Source organism: Trachypithecus francoisi, unplaced genomic scaffold (genome assembly GCF_009764315.1).
Source record: "Trachypithecus francoisi isolate TF-2019V2 unplaced genomic scaffold, Tfra_2.0 Lachesis_group14, whole genome shotgun sequence".
Classification (NCBI taxonomy): Eukaryota; Metazoa; Chordata; class Mammalia; order Primates; family Cercopithecidae; genus Trachypithecus; species Trachypithecus francoisi.
In genome coordinates, this window is record NW_022681459.1 from 33,057,633 (window position 1) to 33,078,432 (window position 20,800).

The window sequence follows — 20,800 nt, forward strand, 5'->3', positions numbered from 1 at the left end:
AGGGCAGACACCAGTACAGGGTTTCCCTGGAAATGGCCTTGGGCTAGGTGGCAGGTGAGGTAGCATCTTCAGCAGAGCTGGGAGCAGTTCTACCGTCGAGCAGTGGCCATCGAGGGGCTCAGTGATACCCAGCCCAGCACCTGTCTGAACATTGGAGGATGTGAGGGGTGCAGCCCCTGCCTTTGGGCTCCCATGGTGCCCCAGAGCTGTGCTGGGCAGGGCGGCACCAGGAGAGTGTGATCAGCAGTACTGGGCGGCCATCAAGCCTGAGGCACCACAGGGCTGAGGGGCCGGGGCTGGGGAAGGAGCAAGGAACCCTTTTACATTCCGGCAGTTCATGAGTCACACAGTGGAAGAAAGAGTCACCAGGGGTGCTAGCTCCTGGTGGCCCTGACGGGGCAGCAGCAGAACAAAGGGTAAGGGGACCATACAGGAGGGGACCTGGGGGGGTGGGTGGGTGAGGGACTTCAAGATGACAAGAGTGAAATGAGTTGCCGAGCCCATCCAGAGGTCAGCAGAAGGAGGACAGTGAGGGGACTCTTGGATTGAGCCGCTTGCAGGCCAATGGGGCTGTGATGGGGTGGCAGTGAGACCGCTGGGCTTGAGGCAGGAAGGAGGGGACTGTGGAGCCCAGCAGCCCTTGATTACCACTTGTGAAAGGCAGGAGAGAGGGGGATGGCAGCCAGAGGGAAGGCAGCATCCACATTTTATTACTTCCTGGAAGGGATCACATCTGTGCTCCTAAGGTGATCATCAGGAGGGTCCCTGGCCCTTCATAGTGAGATGGTGAGGCAGAGAGACTGTGGACCAGGTTCTCTCCAGGAAGAGCCCACCGCTACTGCTGCAGCAGGCCAGGCAGGACTAGGTCTGGGTCCCAAGGCCAGGCTGGGCACATATGGGTGCTAGGGAAACGATACTTGATGGGTGGCCAGTGGCCTGGTACCTGGATGGGGCCAGGGTCACCAGGGGCTGGTCACTGCTCCAGCCCCAGCATCAACCCCAGCTCCAAGAGTCACTGGGGAAGGGAGCTGGAGTGGGGTCCGATTACAGTGACCACAGGGAAATGGGGGCCACAGGGAAATGGGTGCGGGGAGCAGAGGAGGTTCAGGAGGTGGGTTGAAGAGGACCATGTGCTCCCATCTTGACAGCCTGGGGCGGCCGCTCCCTTGAAGGGCATGCGTCTGTCTTGGGGACTAAGGGTCTCTGAAGTCAGGTCTCCTCTTGCTCGAAAGCGCCCTGCCGCCTTGCTCTTGACTTTAGCGACTCCTTACAGGGCAGCACGTGCTATCCTGGAGGAAATGGAAACCCTCGGAGGTTCTCCAGTCGGGGAAGGGAGGAGCGGAAGTGGACTAAGAGGGGGTCAGCAGTGGGAGAAGGGGGGACTGGCCCGGAGTTCTCCAGGGACAGGTGTGTGTTGTCCTAGCCTGTGCTCTGGGAGTGACACTAGGTGCGTTGAGATTTCAGTACCCAGCATTTTTGTGACTGAAATAAAGAAAATTCTGATTGGGCCCTTGCCTGCTTGTACATGTTAACTGCTTGCTTTTTGCCCAGCATCCCTTGTTCACACAATATGATCATAAGCTGCGGATGTCCTGCTTCTTTGTCAAGAAGGAGGAGGAGATAACTTCAGAGTCACAAAAGTATTTTGTAGGAGTGAATGTCGTTAAGGACGTAGAGACCAGCCTCTGTTGCCCACAAATCTGATTGCTTAAGGTGTTACCTGAGACTGAAGAAACACAGACTTTTCCCCTGAAATGCCACCTCCCTCACTCCTTAGCCACATAAAAACTCCCTGCTTCATCCTTTTGCTAACATGGAGTTGAGGGATTTTCTCTCCTGCCTTCTTACTTTGGCCAAATCAAATAAACCTTTGTCTATCCTTAAGTACTTATGTCTCAGTGCTGGATCTCAGCTGCATATCGGGCACATCAACCTGAATCTGGGGTTCTACAAAGAGTCTCACATGCCACCACTCAACAGCCCCCTGGAACACCTACTGTGCTCGGTGCTGGGGCCCCAGACCCAGAGCCCCATGTGCTCCTCCTTTGGGAGAGCAGTCCCTGACTGAAGATGTTTTCAGGAATGTTTGAGGGAGCCACTGGGACCAGGAATGGAGGGGATTGGGCTTGGGGAGCCACCTGCCAGGGACTGACTCTCCTGGAGGTGGGGGACACCGTAAACCCTGGATCCAGAACCAGGAATGGGATGGGGTCTCTAGGAAGAGGGGATTCTCTGCTGGCCCCTCCCCCAAGTACCCTGACCCTGATATTTGATCCAGAGGAAGGAGAAAGGGGCATGAGGAATCCGGCTACTCCAACCCAAGGCCCCTCTCCCCTTCCATCGCTTGTTGGCCCAATAACTCTGTCACTTGAATCTTGGGTCCCGGGATGGGGGCCTGGGTCCAGTGGGCTCTGAGCTCTCCAGGGAGAAAGCCCACCCATGTGGCACAGACTCCAAGGACTTCCTGGGTATTAAGTAGGGTGGCAGGCCAGGTGACATGGGGGACAGAGTACAGGGTCTTTGAGGTGAGCCTTCAGGGTGCTTCCATTAGGGCCCTTGTGCACTGCTGTGGCTCCCACTCACCCCTAACACACCCGTCCTCTCTCTGTTCTCCAGCCCTTTGTCCAGATCCTGGGCCTATTTGAGGTTGCTGCTGCCACCAGGCCACCTCTGCTGACCACATGGAATCCCCAGTGTCCCCTGCCCCTTGTTTTCTTCAAGGGGGTCTCATCTGCAGTCTGAACTCTGGCCTGGGCAGGAACAAGTAACCCCGTCACTTGCTTCACCTCAGGAACTGGCCTGGGTGGCTGGCATCCTGTGCATGTTAAGGGGACGGTGGTGGGGATGCCAGTGGATGAGCAGATTGAAGATGGCTAGGTCTAGGGCCACCCTGCTCAGCCTCGTGGGTAGGCCTGTGGGGAGGAAGGCAGAGGTGGAGGCACTCATCCCTGACCCCTCCACCCTACATTTTGCATCTCATGTATCAGGTGACAGACATGTGCCATGGCCATGTGTGACGGGCCTGGCTCCTGACTTTCCTGGTTGAAGGTAGCTACAGGCTGTTGTCTTCTAAGAAGGAACTGGTGACCTCCCATGGGTGAACGGGATTTGCCATCTGCAGGGGTGAACCTAGGCCCCGAGGCTGGGTATTTGGTCCCCTCCCGCACTCTCATCAGAACCTGGAGCCCTGGAATATCCTGGGAGCCTTTCCTCCACATGGAGAAAGACAGGGAGGCCTGCAGCCTGGGGCAGTGGGATGAAGTGGGTGGGTGTGGCCAGGTGGCCTGAGGGCAACGCACCTAGGGTCCAGTGCTGAGGTCTGGAGTTGGGCAGGCCAGGTTTGAGTCCCTGCTGTGGCCTGTGGAAGGTCACTCAGGCTCTCCAGGCTGTGGTGTCACCATCCTAGGGTGAGGATCACAATAGGATCTTCCTCCAAGGGTGGTTTGTCCTGGAGAGCATTTAGCCTCAGGGGGCCTGCTGGAAGACAGTGCCCTAGAGCTGTGGCTAAACTCCCAGTGTCTTCCTGGACCCCAGGAGGAGAAGGGGCCACAAGAGACCACAGATAGGAAGGGCTGGGGCTGGACTGGGATGGCGTCCAGGAGTCGCTCAGCCTAGACTGGGCAGGGCACAGAGAAAGGAAGAGGAACTCGGGAGAGGAGCTGTGGTCGTCTGAATTAGGCCTCCCCGGGACAGTCATGTCCCAGTCCTGGACCTGTCTGTGTCATGTTGTGTGACCACAGGGACTTTGTGATGGCGTTAAGGAGCCTGAGGTGGAAATGATCCTGGGTTATCCAGGTGGGTCCAAACTGGGGTCTTCATAAAAGAAAGAGGGAGGCAGGAGGGTCAGAGTGAGAGAGATGTGGGGATGGAGGGAGAGAGAGGAAGGAAGAGAGTGAGAGAGGATATGTAGGGAGGGAGAGAAGAGCAGGAGACAGATTTGAAGATGCTGAGCTCTGGCTCTGAGGTTGGAGGAAGGAGCCAGGAGCTGAGTTCTCTAGAACCTGGAGAAGTCCTGGAAACGAATTCTCCTCAGAGTCCCCAGAAGGAGCCTGCACTGCTGGGACCCTGATTTTAGCTACCGAGGACTCATTTTGGACTTCTGACCTCCAGACCTAGGAGAGAATCAATGTGTGATGTTGTAAGCACTAATTTAGGGGTCATTTGTCATAACAACCAGAGGAAAGTCAAACAGGAGCTATGGGAGAGACTCCCCAGGATGCCACGAGGGCCCCCCTGCCAGGCAGGCCTCACCCATGGTGACCCAGGCCTGACCCCTGCAGGCGCCCCCACTGTACAGAGGAGGGACCATGCAGGGAGGGCTGGGTGGTGGAGCTGGGTCGTGTTCTCTCCCCCGATGCCTTCCTCTCAGAGAGCAGCTGGAGCCCCAGACTCAAGGAACCTCGCAGTGAAAGTCCTGAAGAGGGACCTGGTTTTCCAGTGAAGGCCAGGGATCCAATGGAGAAGTGTTCCCAAAAATGATGTTCCCAAAGATGGCCAGTGACTTTTCTGTTCACGCACTTGAGAGAATCACCATGTCTCAGGGCTGCCAGACAGTTACCTGTGCATGCCTCGTGGTTCAAATCCCATTACTACTGAGGCCTTGTAGAGAACATGTTCCCACTTTTAGTTGTGAAGAGATCTGTGGCCTCAGCATTGAGAGCACCACCTTCCCTTCAGCAAAGGGTTTGTTTAAACTTACAGAAATGATGAAGTGCCCATTACCCTCCTTGCACTAGTTCCTAGGGAGTTCAGAGCCTGTCTTTTGCAAGTGTCCTGAGCCTCCTGTAGGCCTTTTGTGTGAGTTTCCTTCCTGGCTTCCTCCAATTCCTCTTAAATGTCTGAACCTGCTGTCAGGTGTGGAATTGAGGTGGATCCCTCATTGAAGAGCTTGAGAAGTCAGTGGTGCTGGAGTGTCCTGGACAGTCTGGCTCTCAGGGATGAAAGGGAGGGGGCGAGGGTGGGTGGGAGCTGAGCTGGGCACAGAGGGAGGAGGGCCATTCCAGGGGTGAGGGCCAGGGGCAAAGAGGCTCCAGGCCTGGAGCAGGGTTTTCAGGCTGGGAAAAGAGATGGTGGGTGAAGGATCTCTGTTAGGGCAGAGATAAGAGTGTGTAACTGGAGGTCCAGCCACAGACAACTCCTTCCAGGAAGGAGGCAGGGAGAGGGGGCCTATGCTTTGAGGAGAAGGGGGAGGAGTGAAAGGGCAGAGGGACTGGTGTTCAGTGATCAGATTTCTCCTATCCTGGTCTATTTCTTCAGCAGACACCCTGGAAGGCTATGAGACTCTCCCTCAGGGCTGCTTTCCCACTGGATGCCAGAATTCCCCCCACCCAACACTGAGAACACAGGGGAAGCCTCAAATTGTATGTGAGATAAAAAAAGAAGAGAAGGAGCAGAATTTCTGGTTGACAATGAGGATATTTATTGGGAAGGGATAGGTGACTTGGGAAGGGGAGAGAGACCCCTCCCCTGGGATTCTGCAGCTCCAGGCCCCTGTGGCTGGATTAAGGGTCGGGGGCCTAAGAGCATTCTGCACGGGCCACTGTTTTCTCCACGGTGCTCCCTTCGTGTGTGACCTGGCAGCTGTAGCTGTTGTGGGACCTCCACTGGTCGGACGTCAGGCTCAGGTAGCTGCTGGCCGCATACTTGTTGTTGCTCTGTTTGGAGGGTGTGGTGGTCTCCACTCCTGTGTTGACAGTGCTGCCATCGGCCTTCCAGGCCACTTCCACGGCTCCCGGGTAGAAGTCATTGATCAGACACACTAGTGTGGCCTTATTTGCTTGGAGCTCCTCAGAGGAGGGCGGGAACAGAGTGACTGAGGGGGAAGCCTTGGGCTGACCCGCAGGGTGTATGAGGGGGAGGGGTGTCAGAGTCCTGGTGTCCACCTGGGGAACCCCTGACCTCAGTCTTGAAGTGGGCATGGGACTAAGGCCCAGGGCAGGGACCTCAGGCCGGACTCTTGCTGGACTGAGGTCAGGTCAGCGGTGAGTGGGGACACACTCAGATGGGAGGTTCTTCAGTGCCCCCCACTCTTGGGGAGTCACAGACTCCCTCTTGGATCTGTCTGTTTTTCACGGGTTCCATCACCTACAGACCCCTACCTGTGCTCACTCCACACTGGATGGAATGGAATCCGGGACCACATCTCACCCTGGGTGTCTGTCTGAACGCCTCCTACCAGTTCCCTTTGTTCTCGTCTCTTCATGCAGGGCAGCTGTTTGTCCTGGGTTCAGGCTTTTCTCTCACGGGAGTGGGTTTCTTCCCCACACATCCCCTTGGCACCATCATTGCAGCCCCCCCCCACCTCCCTGCAGAGACGCCTCTGGTCTACCTGGCGAGAGAGGGTGTCAGTCCCGAGGAATGGATTCCAGTAGATCAAAGGTTTCATTTGAGGTTTTTTTTTTTTTTTTTTTTAATTCCCTGACTGGAACGTGGAACTGTGTCTGTTCAAAAGAGTCTCCATGTCGTGAGAACTTATATGGGGGATCTGACTCTGCAGTGGGTTTTCCCTGACAAGCAGGCATCTGTCCCAGTCAATGTCCCTACCAGGAGTCCTTGTCCTGGGCATCTGCTTTGGGGTCTTCCTCCAGTGGAGGAATTGGTAAGGGTCCATGTTTAGGGCCTATTTTCTGAGGCCCACCACCCTGTCCATGGTGTCCTGCCTGTCTTGGGGGAGGGAGTGCGACCCAGCACTGTGGGGCCACCTTCTCACAGGATATTCTTCCTCTATCTTTTCCTCCTCCCATTTCCTCCCCCATCTCTCCACGTCCTCAGTCAGAGGCCTCCTGTCACTGTTTAACGCAGTCCCATAACTGGTACCTATGGAGGACAGAACCACAGGAGAGGCCAGAATCCCAGGAGAGGATGGGTGACAACACTGACCCAGGAGCCCAGACGATGAGGGGCAAAGATTCCAGACACCCAGGCAGGCTGAGACCTTAGCCTTAGACAGACAGAAAAGGGAAAAAATCTCCCCACATTTCCCTTGGGATTTCAGAGAGGAGGGAAGCAGAGAAACTTACCGATGACGGTCAGCCTGGTGCCTCCTCCGAACATAACACACAGTGACACAGCCCCACACACAAACCCCTCCTGACACATCCCACCTGTTCCCCGCTGCAGCTGCTTGGACGCCCAGGTCCAGCAGCCCTGTCATGAAGCAGGTCTGGCCGATAGGAGGGTGAGGGGGATGTCCCCTCCATGCATGCATGCATACTTGACTGGAAGTTAGGGATCCCTCCACCCCCAAAGGGAGAGGGGAGAGGGAGGAGGCATGTCTGCACACCACATCTGGGTCCCTTGCTAATCTTTGTCCTGGAGGAAGCCATGTGTCCCAGCTCAGATCCTTTGGAGACTGTCACCATGGAAGAAGCAAGAAGTCTGTTTATGCCACATGGAATGTAGAGCTGGTCCCCATTGGAGAACCGAGTCCACTGGGAGGGTTCTGGATGCCCAACACAGCCCTTAGTGGGATGCCTATGTGGCAGTGATTCTAAATAGCACAGGAGAGTGTGTGTGTGTGTGTTTGCATGCAGGCAAGTTTGTTTGTGAATACCTGTGTGCCTATGAGGTGTTCATGTGTGTTCATGTTTGTGAATATGTGTGGATGTGTGTTTATCTCACAGCCCGGGCCCCCCATCCTGTGCTACCTCCCAGGACAATAATCATCCCGGTTCTTAGATCCCACCTACAGCTCTTAAAAAGACCAATTGGTTTACAGGCACGTCTATGGCACCACTCCGGAATCTCATGGCTGACTTTGACCTGAGAGAGATTAGGGTTGACCCTTATCCCCCTGGGCACTTAAGTATAACAGGGACACTGGTGACACATGTGGTGCCAAGGGTACCCAGCTGTCCTGTGGGGTGAGTGACTTGGGTCCAGAGGATCAGGGTCTAGGCTGTGCCTGTTTCAGAGATAGATGTGGGAGTAGAGGGCAGGGTCCTGGGAGTCAGGAACAGCGTGGGCCACTAAGAAGTAGGGGAGACCAAGGGCCCATGGACTGGAGAGGCTCCTTCCGCCTGAGAAGGAAGGACCCCTTGAGAGAGGGAGACTGTCCAGGGAGTGAGACCTTATGATCTGTGGAGGGAACTCGTTCTTCTGGAGGCCATGGGGAACCAAGGAGAGGTCGCCCCAGGCTGCTGGAGGCGGACATGTCCACACAAACACAACACGTATGGGAAAGAGGGGCAATCCTGGGACCTGCTGCCCAAGGCTGTGTTCTGGAATATTCTCTGGGCCTTTCTAGGTGATGGTGGAACTACCTCTCAAAAACAATCCAGACTCCATTCTCACAAGTCTAAAATAATTTTGTTCATTTTGCAGGTTGGACGAATTTAGGGTAGAAAATGTATAAACAGAAACAAAACACAAAACCCAAGGTTTTTGGTTGACTGAAGATATTTATTGAAGGTTTCTTGAGTGCAGGGAGAAGGGCTGGATGGCTTGGGATGCAGAGAGACCCCTCCCCTGGGATCCTGCAGCTCCAGGCCCCTGTGGGTGGGATGAGGGGTGGGAACCTATGAACATTCTGCAGGGGCCACTGTCTTCTCCACGGTGCTCCCTTCGTGCGTGACCTGGCAGCTGTAGCTCTTGCGGGACTTCCACTGGTCGGACGTCAGGCTCAGGTAGCTGCTGGCCGCGTACTTGTTGTTGCTCTGTTTGGAGGGTGTGGTGGTCTCCACTCCCGTGTTGACAGGGCTGCCATCTGCCTTCCAGGCCACTTTGACGACTCCCGGGTAGAAGTCACTGATCAGACACACTAGTGTGGCCTTGTTTGCTTGGAGCTCCTCAGAGGAGGGCGGGAACAGAGTGACTGAGGGGGAAGCCTTGGGCTGACCTGCGGGGTGGATGAGGGGGAGGGGTTCAAGAGTGCTGGTGTTCACCTGGGGAACCCCTGACCTCAGTTTTCAGGTGGATGAAGGACTAAGGCCCAGGATAGGGACCTTAGGCCAGGTCTTGCTGTACTGAGGTCAGCTTGGCAGTGGTGGGGACCCTCACCTCCTGATGGGAAATTCCTCAGCATCTGAGGACTGAGGAGAATCAGGCCTCTTTTGCTCCAGCCTCATCTTCAGATTCTCCCCTCACCATCACCCAGCTCTCACTTCACCTGTGCTCCCTGACGCTGGTTGGGTTCAGCCCTGGGCCCTCGTCTTTCCTTGGGGGACGTCTCTGTCTGAACATCCCCTGCCAGGTCCCTCCTCTGGGTCTATTCACGAGGGCATCTGTGTCCTGTTTTTAGGTTCTCCTCCCTTTTGATGAGTGAGTTTCTTCCCCACTTGTCCCCCTGGCACCATCATTGCTGTCTCTGCCCCACTTTCCCACAGGGGCCCCTTGGTGGGGATGGGGTGTCAGTCCCGCGAGCCGGCTCCCTGGGAGTCCAGGAGATGGAGGGCTTTCAGGTGAAGTATATTGTCTGTTCTGAGCCTAGCGCTATGTCTGCTCTATGGGGTCTCCTTGTCATATTGGGAGATCTGGCTGTGCTAACACATCTGTCTGTCCTGACTGGTCCCTGTCACCTGTGCCCACCAGGAGTGCCTCCCTCAGCATCTGCTTTGGGGTCTCTCCTTTTTGGTAGGATGGGAAGGCTCTAACCTTGGCCTGAATGTCCTGAGAACCACTCTATCCGTGGCAGCCTGTCTGTCCTGGGGGAGGAGGGACCCAGCACCCTGGGGCTACCTCACAGGACATTCTTTGTCCGTCCTTGTCCCCCTTCATTTCCGTAAGTCCCCAGTCAAAGGTCTCCCTTCTTGGTTTTTAAAGCAGCCCCGTAGTTGGGACCCAGAACCCTAGGAAGCTGAACTGTTTCCAGCATCCTTCCCCTGTCCCACGGCCCTGGTGCCCTAGCCAGAGCCCCTGCTCTGCTGGTCTTTGGAGCCTGGAGCCTCTGTGTGAGGGAGCAGAACATCCCAGAGCCCAGGGGAGAATGCCCTGTAAGTGAGAGCGGCAGGCTCAGGCCTCAGCAGGGAGCAGGAAGAGGTCACTGGGATCTTCCCATCATGCCCCACCAAGTACCTAAGAAGGGACAGGCTGGAGGAGTTTAGAGCCAGGAAAAGAGGCAATGGTGGCAGACCCCAGAGAGATTGAGACCCCTGCCCTAGAGAGAACAGAAAGGTGAGAAAAGTCTCCCCAGATCTCACCGTAGACCCAAAAGAACAGAAAAGGGGACTCACCGAGGACGGTCAACTTGGTGCCACTTCCGAACACATTACACTGTGATATGACCCTGCACACAAACCCTCCTAATACACCCGATCCAACCCCCTTGCAACCCTGCAGCTGCTCACAAGACACAGGGTGCAGCCCCTTTTTCTCATGGGTGGTTGAGCCAGAGGTGGGGTAAAGGGGTCACCTTCTACTGACCCGAATATCACTTCCTTGGGGGCGTGGGAGTTCATCCACCCAAGTCATGGGAAGGGTTGACAGGTCTGTGTGTTATTGTGTCCCAGGTAATTGCATTTCTGAGGGGGAGTTGGGTGGCTTGGATCAGCTGGTGTCAGGAATGCCAGGGAAGAGGAGGAGGTGAGCGGCTGGGTGATACCACTGACATGGTGCATCTGGGACCCCTCTGAGAAGCTGGGAATGGTGGGAAGGGTCCTTGATGCACTGGAGGTCATGGTGGGATAGGCTCGGAATGGTGACTGGGGCTTCTGGGGAGAATCACGTTGACCACAGGGACACAGACCCCACTGTAAGGCCTGAGCTCCAGCATCCTTGGCCCAGCTGTCCTGAAGGAGCAGCTCACAGGTCACTGCCCAGGTCCTCCTCCTGAGCTTATGGGGACAGCTTCCTACCTACGGGCTGTGTGTGCTGGATTAGAGCTGCAGTGGCCCAGAGGAGAGCTCCTCAAGGGAGGTCATAGACCTCACTGGCAGTGTGGTTTCCTCCAGGAGCTCTAGGTGTGTGGGATCTCTGCATCCCCTTCAGTTCCCACGGCTTACACACACCCCCACATTTGTGTGCTGTGCAGTCCCCTACATGCACGGGTGACCTACACAGCCTGTGCTCAGGAGTGTCACCCGCATTGGGGGGTACCCACAGTGGATGGACATGTGCAGTGCGGGGCTTGGACACACACAGCCTGGACCTGCATCCTGGTCTGGGCCCATCACCTGAAGAGCTCACACCTGGGACACACACCTGGCATCCTGTAGTCTCCAACAGTATTCCCCACAGCAAGCACCTCCCCTGACCGCTGAGATGTTGCCTGCTGATCCCTGATCAGAATCCCTTCCACATCTTCTATCTTACCCTTGGCCTAGACAGGAAACCCTGCCCCACCCTCCCATATCCAGGGGTGACCCCCTAGTCCCAAAGCCTGGAGACTGCAGGTCCCAGATTTACTTTGCTTATGTCCTGACCTGGGCGTGACTGCAGCTCCTTCTACCTGGGCCCTTCCTGATCCTTCCAGAAAGATGCCCAACATGAACATGTATGTTTGTGTGCATGGTGTGCAAGTGCACGTGTGTGTGTATTATAGCTCAGATCCCATGTTGAGTTCTTCAGAAGATAAATCAGCTTCACCCAAGCTCCTGTCATAACCCCAGAATCTTACTCTTGACTTTGAACACATCAGTCATTTGACCACTTGTGCACAGCAGGACATTAGACTTTCGTAGTGGCATCAGTGAGGAGCAGAGCTGACCCTTGTCCCCTACAAATGTTGAATACAGCTGAGACATCCAGTGACATCTGGGATGAGAGGCACCCAGAGGGGGATGTGGGGTGAGTGACTAGGGTCGAGGGGATAAGCGTCCCATCAGTGATTGTTACAAGGGGGGTTTGTGGAGGTGGAGGGTAGGGTCCTGGGATGACGGGAACAGAGTGTGCCCATGGAGAAGGGGAGATGCTCTAGGCTTTGATGAGGAAATACAGGTGGGGTGACCACATGGCCTTGGAGGGGGATGGACAAACACCTTGAGAGAGGGATGGTATCTGGACAATGAGGGCCAAGGGCAACAAGGAAGGGAGCTGAGATGTTCTCCCAGGGCGGTAGGGAAGTAAGGAGGGTGTGTCCCCAGGAGCCAGAGTTGGATATGCTCACAGGGCAGCAGGAAGAACAGCGGAGACATGGGTAAGAATGAAGATGCCTGAGTCCTTCTGAAGACTATTTCCTTATTCTGGAACATTTTATGGGGATGAGGTGATGGAAAAAGTATGCCTCAGAGAAACATCAGGATGCTCCCAGGCAGCATTGTCACAAGTTCAAAGGACTCTGTTCACCTTTGGTTGGAGATAATCAAATTTAGGAGGGAAAGTGGATAAACAAAAATGAGCAGACAGTATGTTTTCTGATTGACAAGGAGGACATTTATTGAGGGTTTACTGGGTGTTGGCAGAAGGAGTGGATGACTTGGGGTGGGAGGGAACACCTCTGCCCTGGGATCCTACAACTCCAGGCCCCTGTGGGTGGGGTGAGGGTCGGGGGCCTAAGAACATTCTTCATGGGCCACTGTCTTCTCCACGGTGCTCCCTTTGTGTGTGACCTGGCAGCGGTAGCTTCTGTGGGACTTTCACTGCTTGGGCATCAGGCTTAGGTAGCTGCTGGCCGCGTACTTGTTGCTCTGTTTGGAAGGTGTGGTCTCCATGCCCTTGGCGACTGGGGTGCCATCTGCCTTCCAGGCCACTGTCACGGCTCCTGGGTAGAAGGCATTTATGAGACACACCAGTGTGGCCTTGTTGGCTTGGAGCTCCTCAGAGGAGGGCAGGAACAGAGTGACCAAGGGAGTGGCCTTGGGCTGACCTGCGGAATGGATGAGGGGCAGGGGGTCAGAGTCCTGGTGTCCACCTGGGGGGCCCCTGACATCACTGTGTGAGGAGTGTTCAGGCCCCCCAGTGCCAGTGCAGGACCTCTCAGATGTGGTCCACACTGTCTCAGAAGGGTGTGATATGATGTTCCTAAAAGAACTCGGTCAGTCAGAAAACCTCTGAGCTTGACCCCTGCCCATCGCCTGCTTGGAAACCTTCCTAGGACTTGGACCTTTTGTACAGAGAGTGGACCTTCAGTTTCCTGGCCCTGCCTCACCCTGTCATCCTGACGTGGTCCAGCTCTGGTTGTGTTCTCTGAGCTCTGTGAGCCTCCTGTCAGATTCAGTGTGGAAACTTTTCTCACCTGACACGACTGCTCTGGGTTAGGGGAGAGTGGGTCTCTCACCTAAGGGCCCTGTTTGTACCCATATCTCCTGGAGCCTCTGCAGTGGAGTCAGGGCCTTTGCTCACCCAAGTCCCACTGTCTGTCTGTCCTGGGCTCTTTTTCTGTGGAGTCTGTGTTAGAGTCTCTCTGTGTTTAGGGTCAATCTACACTTTTTGTGCCTTGGGATCTGCCTGTCAGTGAACTCAGGGGTTCCTGCTTCTAGGGGTGCCTCCCATAGGGACCCAACAACCACCTCCCAGAATGCCATGGCCTTTCGTGACCCTTCGCCTGGCTCCTTCATGTCCAGAGCCTTTCCCTGCCTCCTGATAGGGCTTCAGGGGTCCCAGGCCAGCTCAGGGCTCTCTCCTTGGGAGCCTACAGAAACCTAGAGAGGCCCCAGCACCTCCTACTTTGTTACCAGCCTGGATCCGGAGTCCCACAGTCCAGGAGACTGGGCCCTGAGACTCTGATTTTTCATTTCCCAGTCTTGGCTTTGAGGGTTTCAGGTCCTTCTAAAGTCTCCCAGGTGGTCACTCCTTTGAACACTTCGTTCTCTCTCCCCCATGAGATGGGGCCTCAGTTTCCCTTGCACAAAGCTCGGTAGGCAGTCAGAAGCCCAGGCGGGGAGAGGACAGAACTCAGCAAGTTTTAGGGAAGCAGCCTGGCCCTGGCAGGCAGACAGACGATTGAGTTTCAGTAGCTCATCCAGTCTAGTGCCCTACCTCTGAGGCCAGAGGTGAAGGGGTCTTGGTGACCCACTGAGGCAAGGGTCTGAACAGTGAGGGGAGAGATCCTTGACCAGGACCTAGGCTCCAGAGAGAAAGCTTCACTACAAGTCAACAAAAGATACAGAAAAGAACAAAAGCAGCAGAAAATTTCTCAGTACTTCTGGGGGGAGAGCAGGGAAGGAGGGGGAAGAGACTCACCTAGGATGGTCAGCTTGGTCCCCTCGCCGAACACCCAATGCTGTGACACAGGCTCATACAAAAACCCTCCCTGGATGCCCCTACCCCAACCCCCGCTGCAGCTGTGATGGAGGAAGCTGGGGCCACTGCTCCTGGTGGCATCTGCTTATGAGGGAGTTCACACGGCTGCCACACTCATCCCCACAGAGAGAGGTTGACAGGTGACATCCTCTGACCAGCAGCAGGATCCCTAGAAATCCTGGTTCCTGGAGGACAATGGATTTGGTTTTCCCAGCAACTATCATGCAGCCATGGGGATGAGTTTATTGGAGGGCATTGTGTCACTAGGAGTGAACTTCTGTGGTCAGGGAAAAATGGTCTCCCTGGTGGAGCTGACTCAACACTGACTACTTGGTGACACCCTGGGTGATGCAGAGAGTACCCTCTCCCTCCAGGGAGAAGCAGGTTACCCTAGAGTGCGGTGTCCTGGGAATCTTCCTGTAAACGTAGCTGTGACTCAGCCCCACCTTCCCTGGGCTTGTCCTAGTTGGGATGGGCCTGGCCAGTGAGGCCTGGCTGGTCCCCACTGGAAATGCCAGCCCCATCCAGGGTAAAATGGAAGGATTTCCTGCACCCCTCAACCTGTTCTGATGTTGGTGGGTGGGGCAGTGGTTGCCATTGCGTTATTCAAGTAAGGGGGACATAAAGGAGCTCCTGCGTGTGGTCTCCAAATATCACCTTCCGCTAAGGGATGTGAGCTCAGTGCGGTATCCCACACCTGGGGCAGAAAAGGGACATGATGAGACAGAACCTCTCATCCTCTGAGAAATCAGGAGCCACGGAAGCTCCTGGGGCAATGGGAGAAAATCAGATGCCACCTGAGGAGGTGCCCAGTGGCTAAGTGTTCATGTTTTGTAGCCGCATTGTCATTGCCAATTCAATATAATCGCAGTGGAACCCGCATGTCAGATGTGCTGACATGCACACCAGCGGTTTGCCCTGAAGGATGTCCAGGCATCAGATCATCAGTTATCAAAGTGGTGAATGAAAGGGAAGAATGTACATTTTTTCTTTTTCCCAAAGCATGAAGCACACTCCCGAGTGCCCATTGCAGCTGCTGGGCCCTCCCTTCAGGAAGCCCTCATGAGGAGGAGGTGAACTGAAGCCTCAGCCCTCTGCCTTCCTTCTCATCTGAGGGACGAAGTGATGGATCATCAGATGCAGCTAATGTCACTAAAGGAATGACAACACAACATGGGTGTTTTTTCCGGAAGTAGCCACATGTCCTGGGAAGGGATTATGCCAATGTCCAGCCTGAACCCCCTTGAGCTCTTGATGCTAGAACCATTTTGTAGGAAAAGAGAGGTTGAGGGAAGTACTGGATTCCTCTCAGGGAGGCGGTGGCTGCATCCCGACTGCGGGACCAGCTCACTGCTCCTGCAGCTCCTGCCTTGCCAGGGAAAGCCAGAGCCATTTGGGAGACACCTGCAGATGGAATGGGCCTAAAAACACATTCACCAGTGATATCATCAAGTATTTAATTCACATAGAAACGAAATTAAAACTACGAATATGCAGCAGCACCACAGAGTCAACTAAAAAGAGACACAATGATATTCACAAGACATTTGATGAGACCCTGATTAACTATTTTTGATGTCAAGAAATCCTTGATATTCTCTCCAGTTAAGTATGTGATGACTAGCATTTGCTTCACGCCCTTGCCTGAGGGAGTAGTTTAGTTCTTCTGCTGTGGGTGAGTCCGCATTATCTGAAAATGGATGATGCTGGGGACCGGGTGATGGAACCTTGGAGTCATTACTATTCTTCTGTATCCCTATTTTTGTGTTCAGAGATCTTCATCATAAAAACATACAGTAACTTATAGAGAGGGTGAAGCTTGGGACCGTGTCTCCCATGGGCTTGAATTTTCATAGCTGTGAAATGGGTCAAACAGAGGCGGAGGAACTCTGGGTGCCTGAAATTCAGTTCAGCTCACAGCTGTGATTTGGGGCAGGGGTGGCTGAGATTCGGCTCCAAAGGGGCCCCTCTCTTTCTACATCATTGTGGAAAAAGTCCCCAGGCCTTGCAGCTCTGTCCCTGCCCTGGCTGGCCACTCAGCAGCTGCTCCTGTGTCCCTGATGAACCAGAAACAGTGGGGGTCCCAGCCCGGTCACTATGGATTCACCGAAGCAGTCAAGGCCTTCAAGGGACCAAATTGCCCTCTGTCAGGGACCCTGGGATGAGGGTGTCTCTGAGTGAGGCTGCACGTCCACCATGGTGCAGGGGGTGAGGGGATGACGGAACAACGTGACTGATGGAGGGAGTGGGGCCTGGTGGGATGAGGGTGTTTGGGGCAGTTGAGGTCCTGGGGAAGCCTGACTTTGCCTGTAGCCTCAAGGTCACGTCCACCCTGTGCTGACCTTGCGTGAACCAGCCTTGACTCTAGTCCAGAATGAGACTCTGACACAGACTCTCCCCGATAACCATGGGATGCCCATTCTGTGCCTGGGACAGTGTCTTTGCTCATTTGTCTCAGTCCACCAGAGTCCTCCCCTCACACAAGCTGACCATCGCAGGCTCAGCCACACACCAAGCACACACTCCACCCTAGAGCCTGACTTTAGAATCGGGAACTTCATGGTTGAGATCTCAGCCACGTGCTGGTTAACTTTGAACCTCTAAACCCATTTGATCACAACTGTCACCTGTGTGCCCCAGCCTCACCCCAGGTTCCAGAGCTAGTGACATGAACAACAGTATCTTGCAGAGCTTGCTAGGGCTCACTGAGTTGGCTGGGACGTTGAGCAGGATTCTGGACTTCCTGTTTCCCTGTTGCAGGGCTTGTCAGTGTCTTTGCTTAGCCAACATGTGTCTTGAAAATCTGTGAAATTCACCTGTGAGTTTCCATTCCCAGTTCCTTTCCACAAGTTCCTAGTGATGGCACCACCATGGACTTCTCACCCAATAAACTGGGCACCAGGATTTTCCTCATCCTCACTGAGAATTCAAGGAGGTTGAAAATTAAATATTAGATAAGAAACGAAGAGAGGGAGCAGGATTTCTTGTTGCCAATGAGGATATTTATTGAGGGTTTTGGGGGTGCAGGGAGAAGGGTTGGATGACTTGGGGTGGGAGGGGAGACACATGCCCTGATCCCGCAGGTCTAGGACTCCGTGGGTAGGTGAGGGTCGGACACCTAAGAACATGCTGCAGGGGCCACTGTCTTCTCCACAGTATTCCCTTCCTGTGTGACCTGGCAGCTGTAGAGGTTGTGGGACTTCCACTGTCTGGCACTAGGCTCAGGTAGCCTTGTTGCTCTGTTTGGAGGGCGTGGTGGTCTCCACACACTCGGTGATGGAGATGTCATCTACCTTCCAGGCCACTGTCACAGCTCTCGGGCAGAAGTCACTCATGAGACATTCCAGTGTGGTCTTGTCTTGGAGCTGCCTGCCTCTGGGGTCAGAGGAGATGAAGGTATCTGAGTGACCAGCTGAGGCATACAGGGGTTCTGAATAGGGAGGGGAGAGATTAGCCTCCCAGGACCGAGGTTCTAAAGGAAACCCTGACCACAGGCTGTGGCAAGTCATAGACAAAGATCAAAATCAGAATAAAATTGTCACCAACTTGGCGAGAGCAGGGAAGGAAAGGGAAGAAGACACTCATCTAAAATGGTCAACTGGATCCCTCCACAGAATACCAAATGCCGTGACACAGATTCATACAAAAACTCTTCCCTGGGGCCCCCCAACTCCCCCTCCCCATCCCCCACCTGAAGCTGATGCAGGAAGCCAGACCACTGCCCCTGGCGGGCATTTGCTCAGCAGAGTCCACACACCTGCCTGCCCTTCTGGAGCTGAGATGGGATGGTTGACCCCATGTATGCAATAACGGGATATCTGGAAATGGAGAGGCCTGAGGAAGTTGGTGTCTGGATCAGGTTTTCCATGTGACTGTGACCCAGGAATGGTAATGAGCTCTTTGGAGGGCATTTGCTTCACAAAGGAGTGAAATGACACGGAAGGGGACAGGGACTGTCTATACTTACAGGGTTGTAACCCTGATCTCTTGGTGTGACTACAGGGTAAGAGCTGGAGGCGTCCTCAGGTTTCCCCAGTGAGTGCCTTAGAGGAGGGGCAGCTTGCCCCAGAGCCAGCAGTCATGGGAAGCTCCATGATGTGACCACAACCACATCTCCAGGGGGTCTCACTTCTATCCTTCTGGTGTTGTCTTAGTTTGGGATGGGCTCACTAGGTTCTAGTATGAAATACCAGCCTCAACCTCCAGGGAGAAGTTGGAAGCAAGCCTCTGTTACCTGTTCAGGGTCTCGTCTCATTTTTGGGTATGTGTGGAGTTTCTGACTCAAAAGGGCTGTGTGAGTAGCATCCCAAGTGTGGTCACTAAATCCCACCTCCCACTTACGGGGACCAGTCTACTTAAGGTTAATGGGCAATTCCAGACACAAAGGCAGGAGAAAGATGTGCCCAGGACAGATTGTGAACAGAGAACAGAAAGCTGTCGAGATCTACTGGGTTCTTTCAGGAGAATCCTGGGGCCACCAGAAGAGGCACCCAGTGGGCCATGGTGGGTCATTTTCATCATCAATAAAACAGAACTGTGGTGGACTCAAGTGAGTCATACAGTAACATAACTTTGAGCTCACCATGAAATAATTGTTCATCTTCACAAGATAGCAGGTAACACGGTCATCATTATTAAGATGCTAAATGAAAGGAAAGATTCAACATGTCTATGCTATTTCTTACTGAAATAAGAATCGTACTCCCAGAGGAGCACAGAACATATGAGGGCACACCCTTTACAGATGCTCAGTAGAAGGAAAAGGTGGTCGAACTGAAGTGCAGTCACCTTGCATCTGTATACCATCTAATGGCACTGGATACTAAGTGCAAAGCTCAGCTAACGTCACAAATAGATGACCCCATATGGGAGCCCACTAGCCAAGCGGTCTTGCTGAAAAGTCGCACGAAGCCTTGTTAAAACTTTCTGTCCAAGAACCCATTTTCAGGAAATGCAGAAGCAGAGAGGAGTGCTTGGTTCCGGCTTGGGGAGGTAGCAGGCTGCATCCTGACCATGGGAAGGTCCTGGGACCAGCCCTCAGCTCCTGTAACTCCTGCCTTGCAAGGAAATTAAAAATCAACTAGGAAGATACCTGCAGACGGAACAGGTCTAAAAACATAGCCACCAGTCACAATTTCAAACCGTGTGGAATCCTCATAGAAATGAAATGCAAAACCACAAAATAACAACAACACAAACACAGGTCTAGTGAAAGAAGCATAGGACATTTGTGAAGTATTTGATGGGAAACGTCCTTTTTTGGATATGAAAGAATTATTAATAATTTCTATTTAGGTTTGTAAGAATGTAGTTTTGGGGGGGTCCATATGTTTAGAGACACAAATGGAATGTTTAGACTAATGGACATGATGTCTACAATTTGCTGCAAACAACTGTGTAAAAGAGGTTGCTTGATTGTGGGTGGGTCAACATGAGCTGTATTATCTCATGTTTTTAAATTTTCTTACTGTCAGTTTCCTGTAATATCTTGCAAGGCAGTAATGAGAGAGATTAGTCTTGGGACAGCACCGGGGGGCATCCAGAGGAGAGTCTGGCATCCTACCCAGCAGGGACATTGAGAAGGTGGAGAGCAATGTGGTCCTCCTTGCTGTCGGAGTCTCAGCTGTCACATCCATGAAAAGGGGCCAGACAGGGTGGTGGGAATCAGGACCCTTAAGTTTCCTTCTAACTTGTAGGTTGTGATTTGGGGCAGGGGTGGCTATGATTAGGCTCCAAGAGGAGCCCCTTCTCTGCCCCACTATGGCCCTAGAGTTCCCTGCCCTTGCAGGCTCTGTCTCCGGCCTGGCGTGACCACCCAGCAACTCTGATGAAGGTACCCGCCACATCGCTGATGTGCTGGAGGCACCAAAAAGGGGCCTGACAGCACCCAAGACTGATGAGGAGTGCTGGGAAGTGCATCTCCCAAGGCCATCTCACCCACTGTCGGGGACCCTGGGACAATTGTGTCTCTGACATCAGGCTGTAGGTGCACATGGAGGGGCTGAGTCACATGAGTGAGGGAGGGAGTAGGCCCTGGTGGGGTGGGGTCTAGGGTAGCTGAGTCTTATGAAAGCCTGACCTGCCTGTAGCCTTTAATTCACACTTACCCTGTCCTGACTTTGTGTGACCTGGCCCTGATTCTTGGGTGAATATGATTTTGACACAGCCTCCATCAGATAGCCATTGATGCCCATTCTATGCTCGAGATGGTACCTTTCTCATTCAGTCCAGGCCACCTGAGTCCTACCCTCACACAGGCTGGCCATCGTGGCTCCAGCCATAACCATAATCTAACTCTACTGTGTCCCCCAACTAATTTAGAATTTGAGACTCTTCATGGTTGAGATCGCATCCCTGTGCTCTCTTTCTGACCTGGCCAGTGTTAACCCTGAGCCTGACCCATTTGATCACAACGAATCATCTGTGTGCCTCAGCCTCGATCCATGTCCAAGCACTAGTGACGTGAATATCAGTGTCTTGAAGAGCACCCTAGGGCTAAGTTGGTTGGGACAGTGAATAGAATTCTTGACTTGCAAGGTTGCATAAAATGAACTGTTGGCCGGGCACAGTGGCTCACACCTGTAATCCCAGCACTTAGGGAGGCTGAGGTGGGTGGATCACAAGGTCAGGAGATCGAGACCATCCTGGCTAATACAGTGAAACCCCGTCTCTACTAAAGATAGAA

The 20,800-nt window shown here is 53.8% G+C and overlaps 3 gene segments (V, D, J or C); all 3 read right to left on the bottom strand.

The window, feature by feature from the left end:
- Nucleotides 1-5,391: 5,391 nt before the first annotated feature.
- On the bottom strand, nucleotides 5,392-7,088 carry LOC117096576. The segment is given in 2 exon segments: nucleotides 5,392-5,836; nucleotides 7,020-7,088. Coding segments are annotated over 2 exon segments (354 nt in total).
- Nucleotides 7,089-8,379: 1,291 nt separating this feature from the next.
- LOC117096495 lies at nucleotides 8,380-10,341 on the bottom strand (the record flags this gene model as incomplete). The annotated part of the segment is given in 2 exon segments: nucleotides 8,380-8,836; nucleotides 10,170-10,341. Coding segments are annotated over 2 exon segments (492 nt in total), but the record flags the coding sequence as incomplete, so codon positions are not given.
- Nucleotides 10,342-12,289: 1,948 nt separating this feature from the next.
- On the bottom strand, nucleotides 12,290-20,381 carry LOC117096496. The segment is given in 3 exon segments: nucleotides 12,290-12,739; nucleotides 14,056-14,196; nucleotides 20,363-20,381. Coding segments are annotated over 3 exon segments (390 nt in total).
- Between the last annotated feature and the right edge of the window lie 419 nt (nucleotides 20,382-20,800).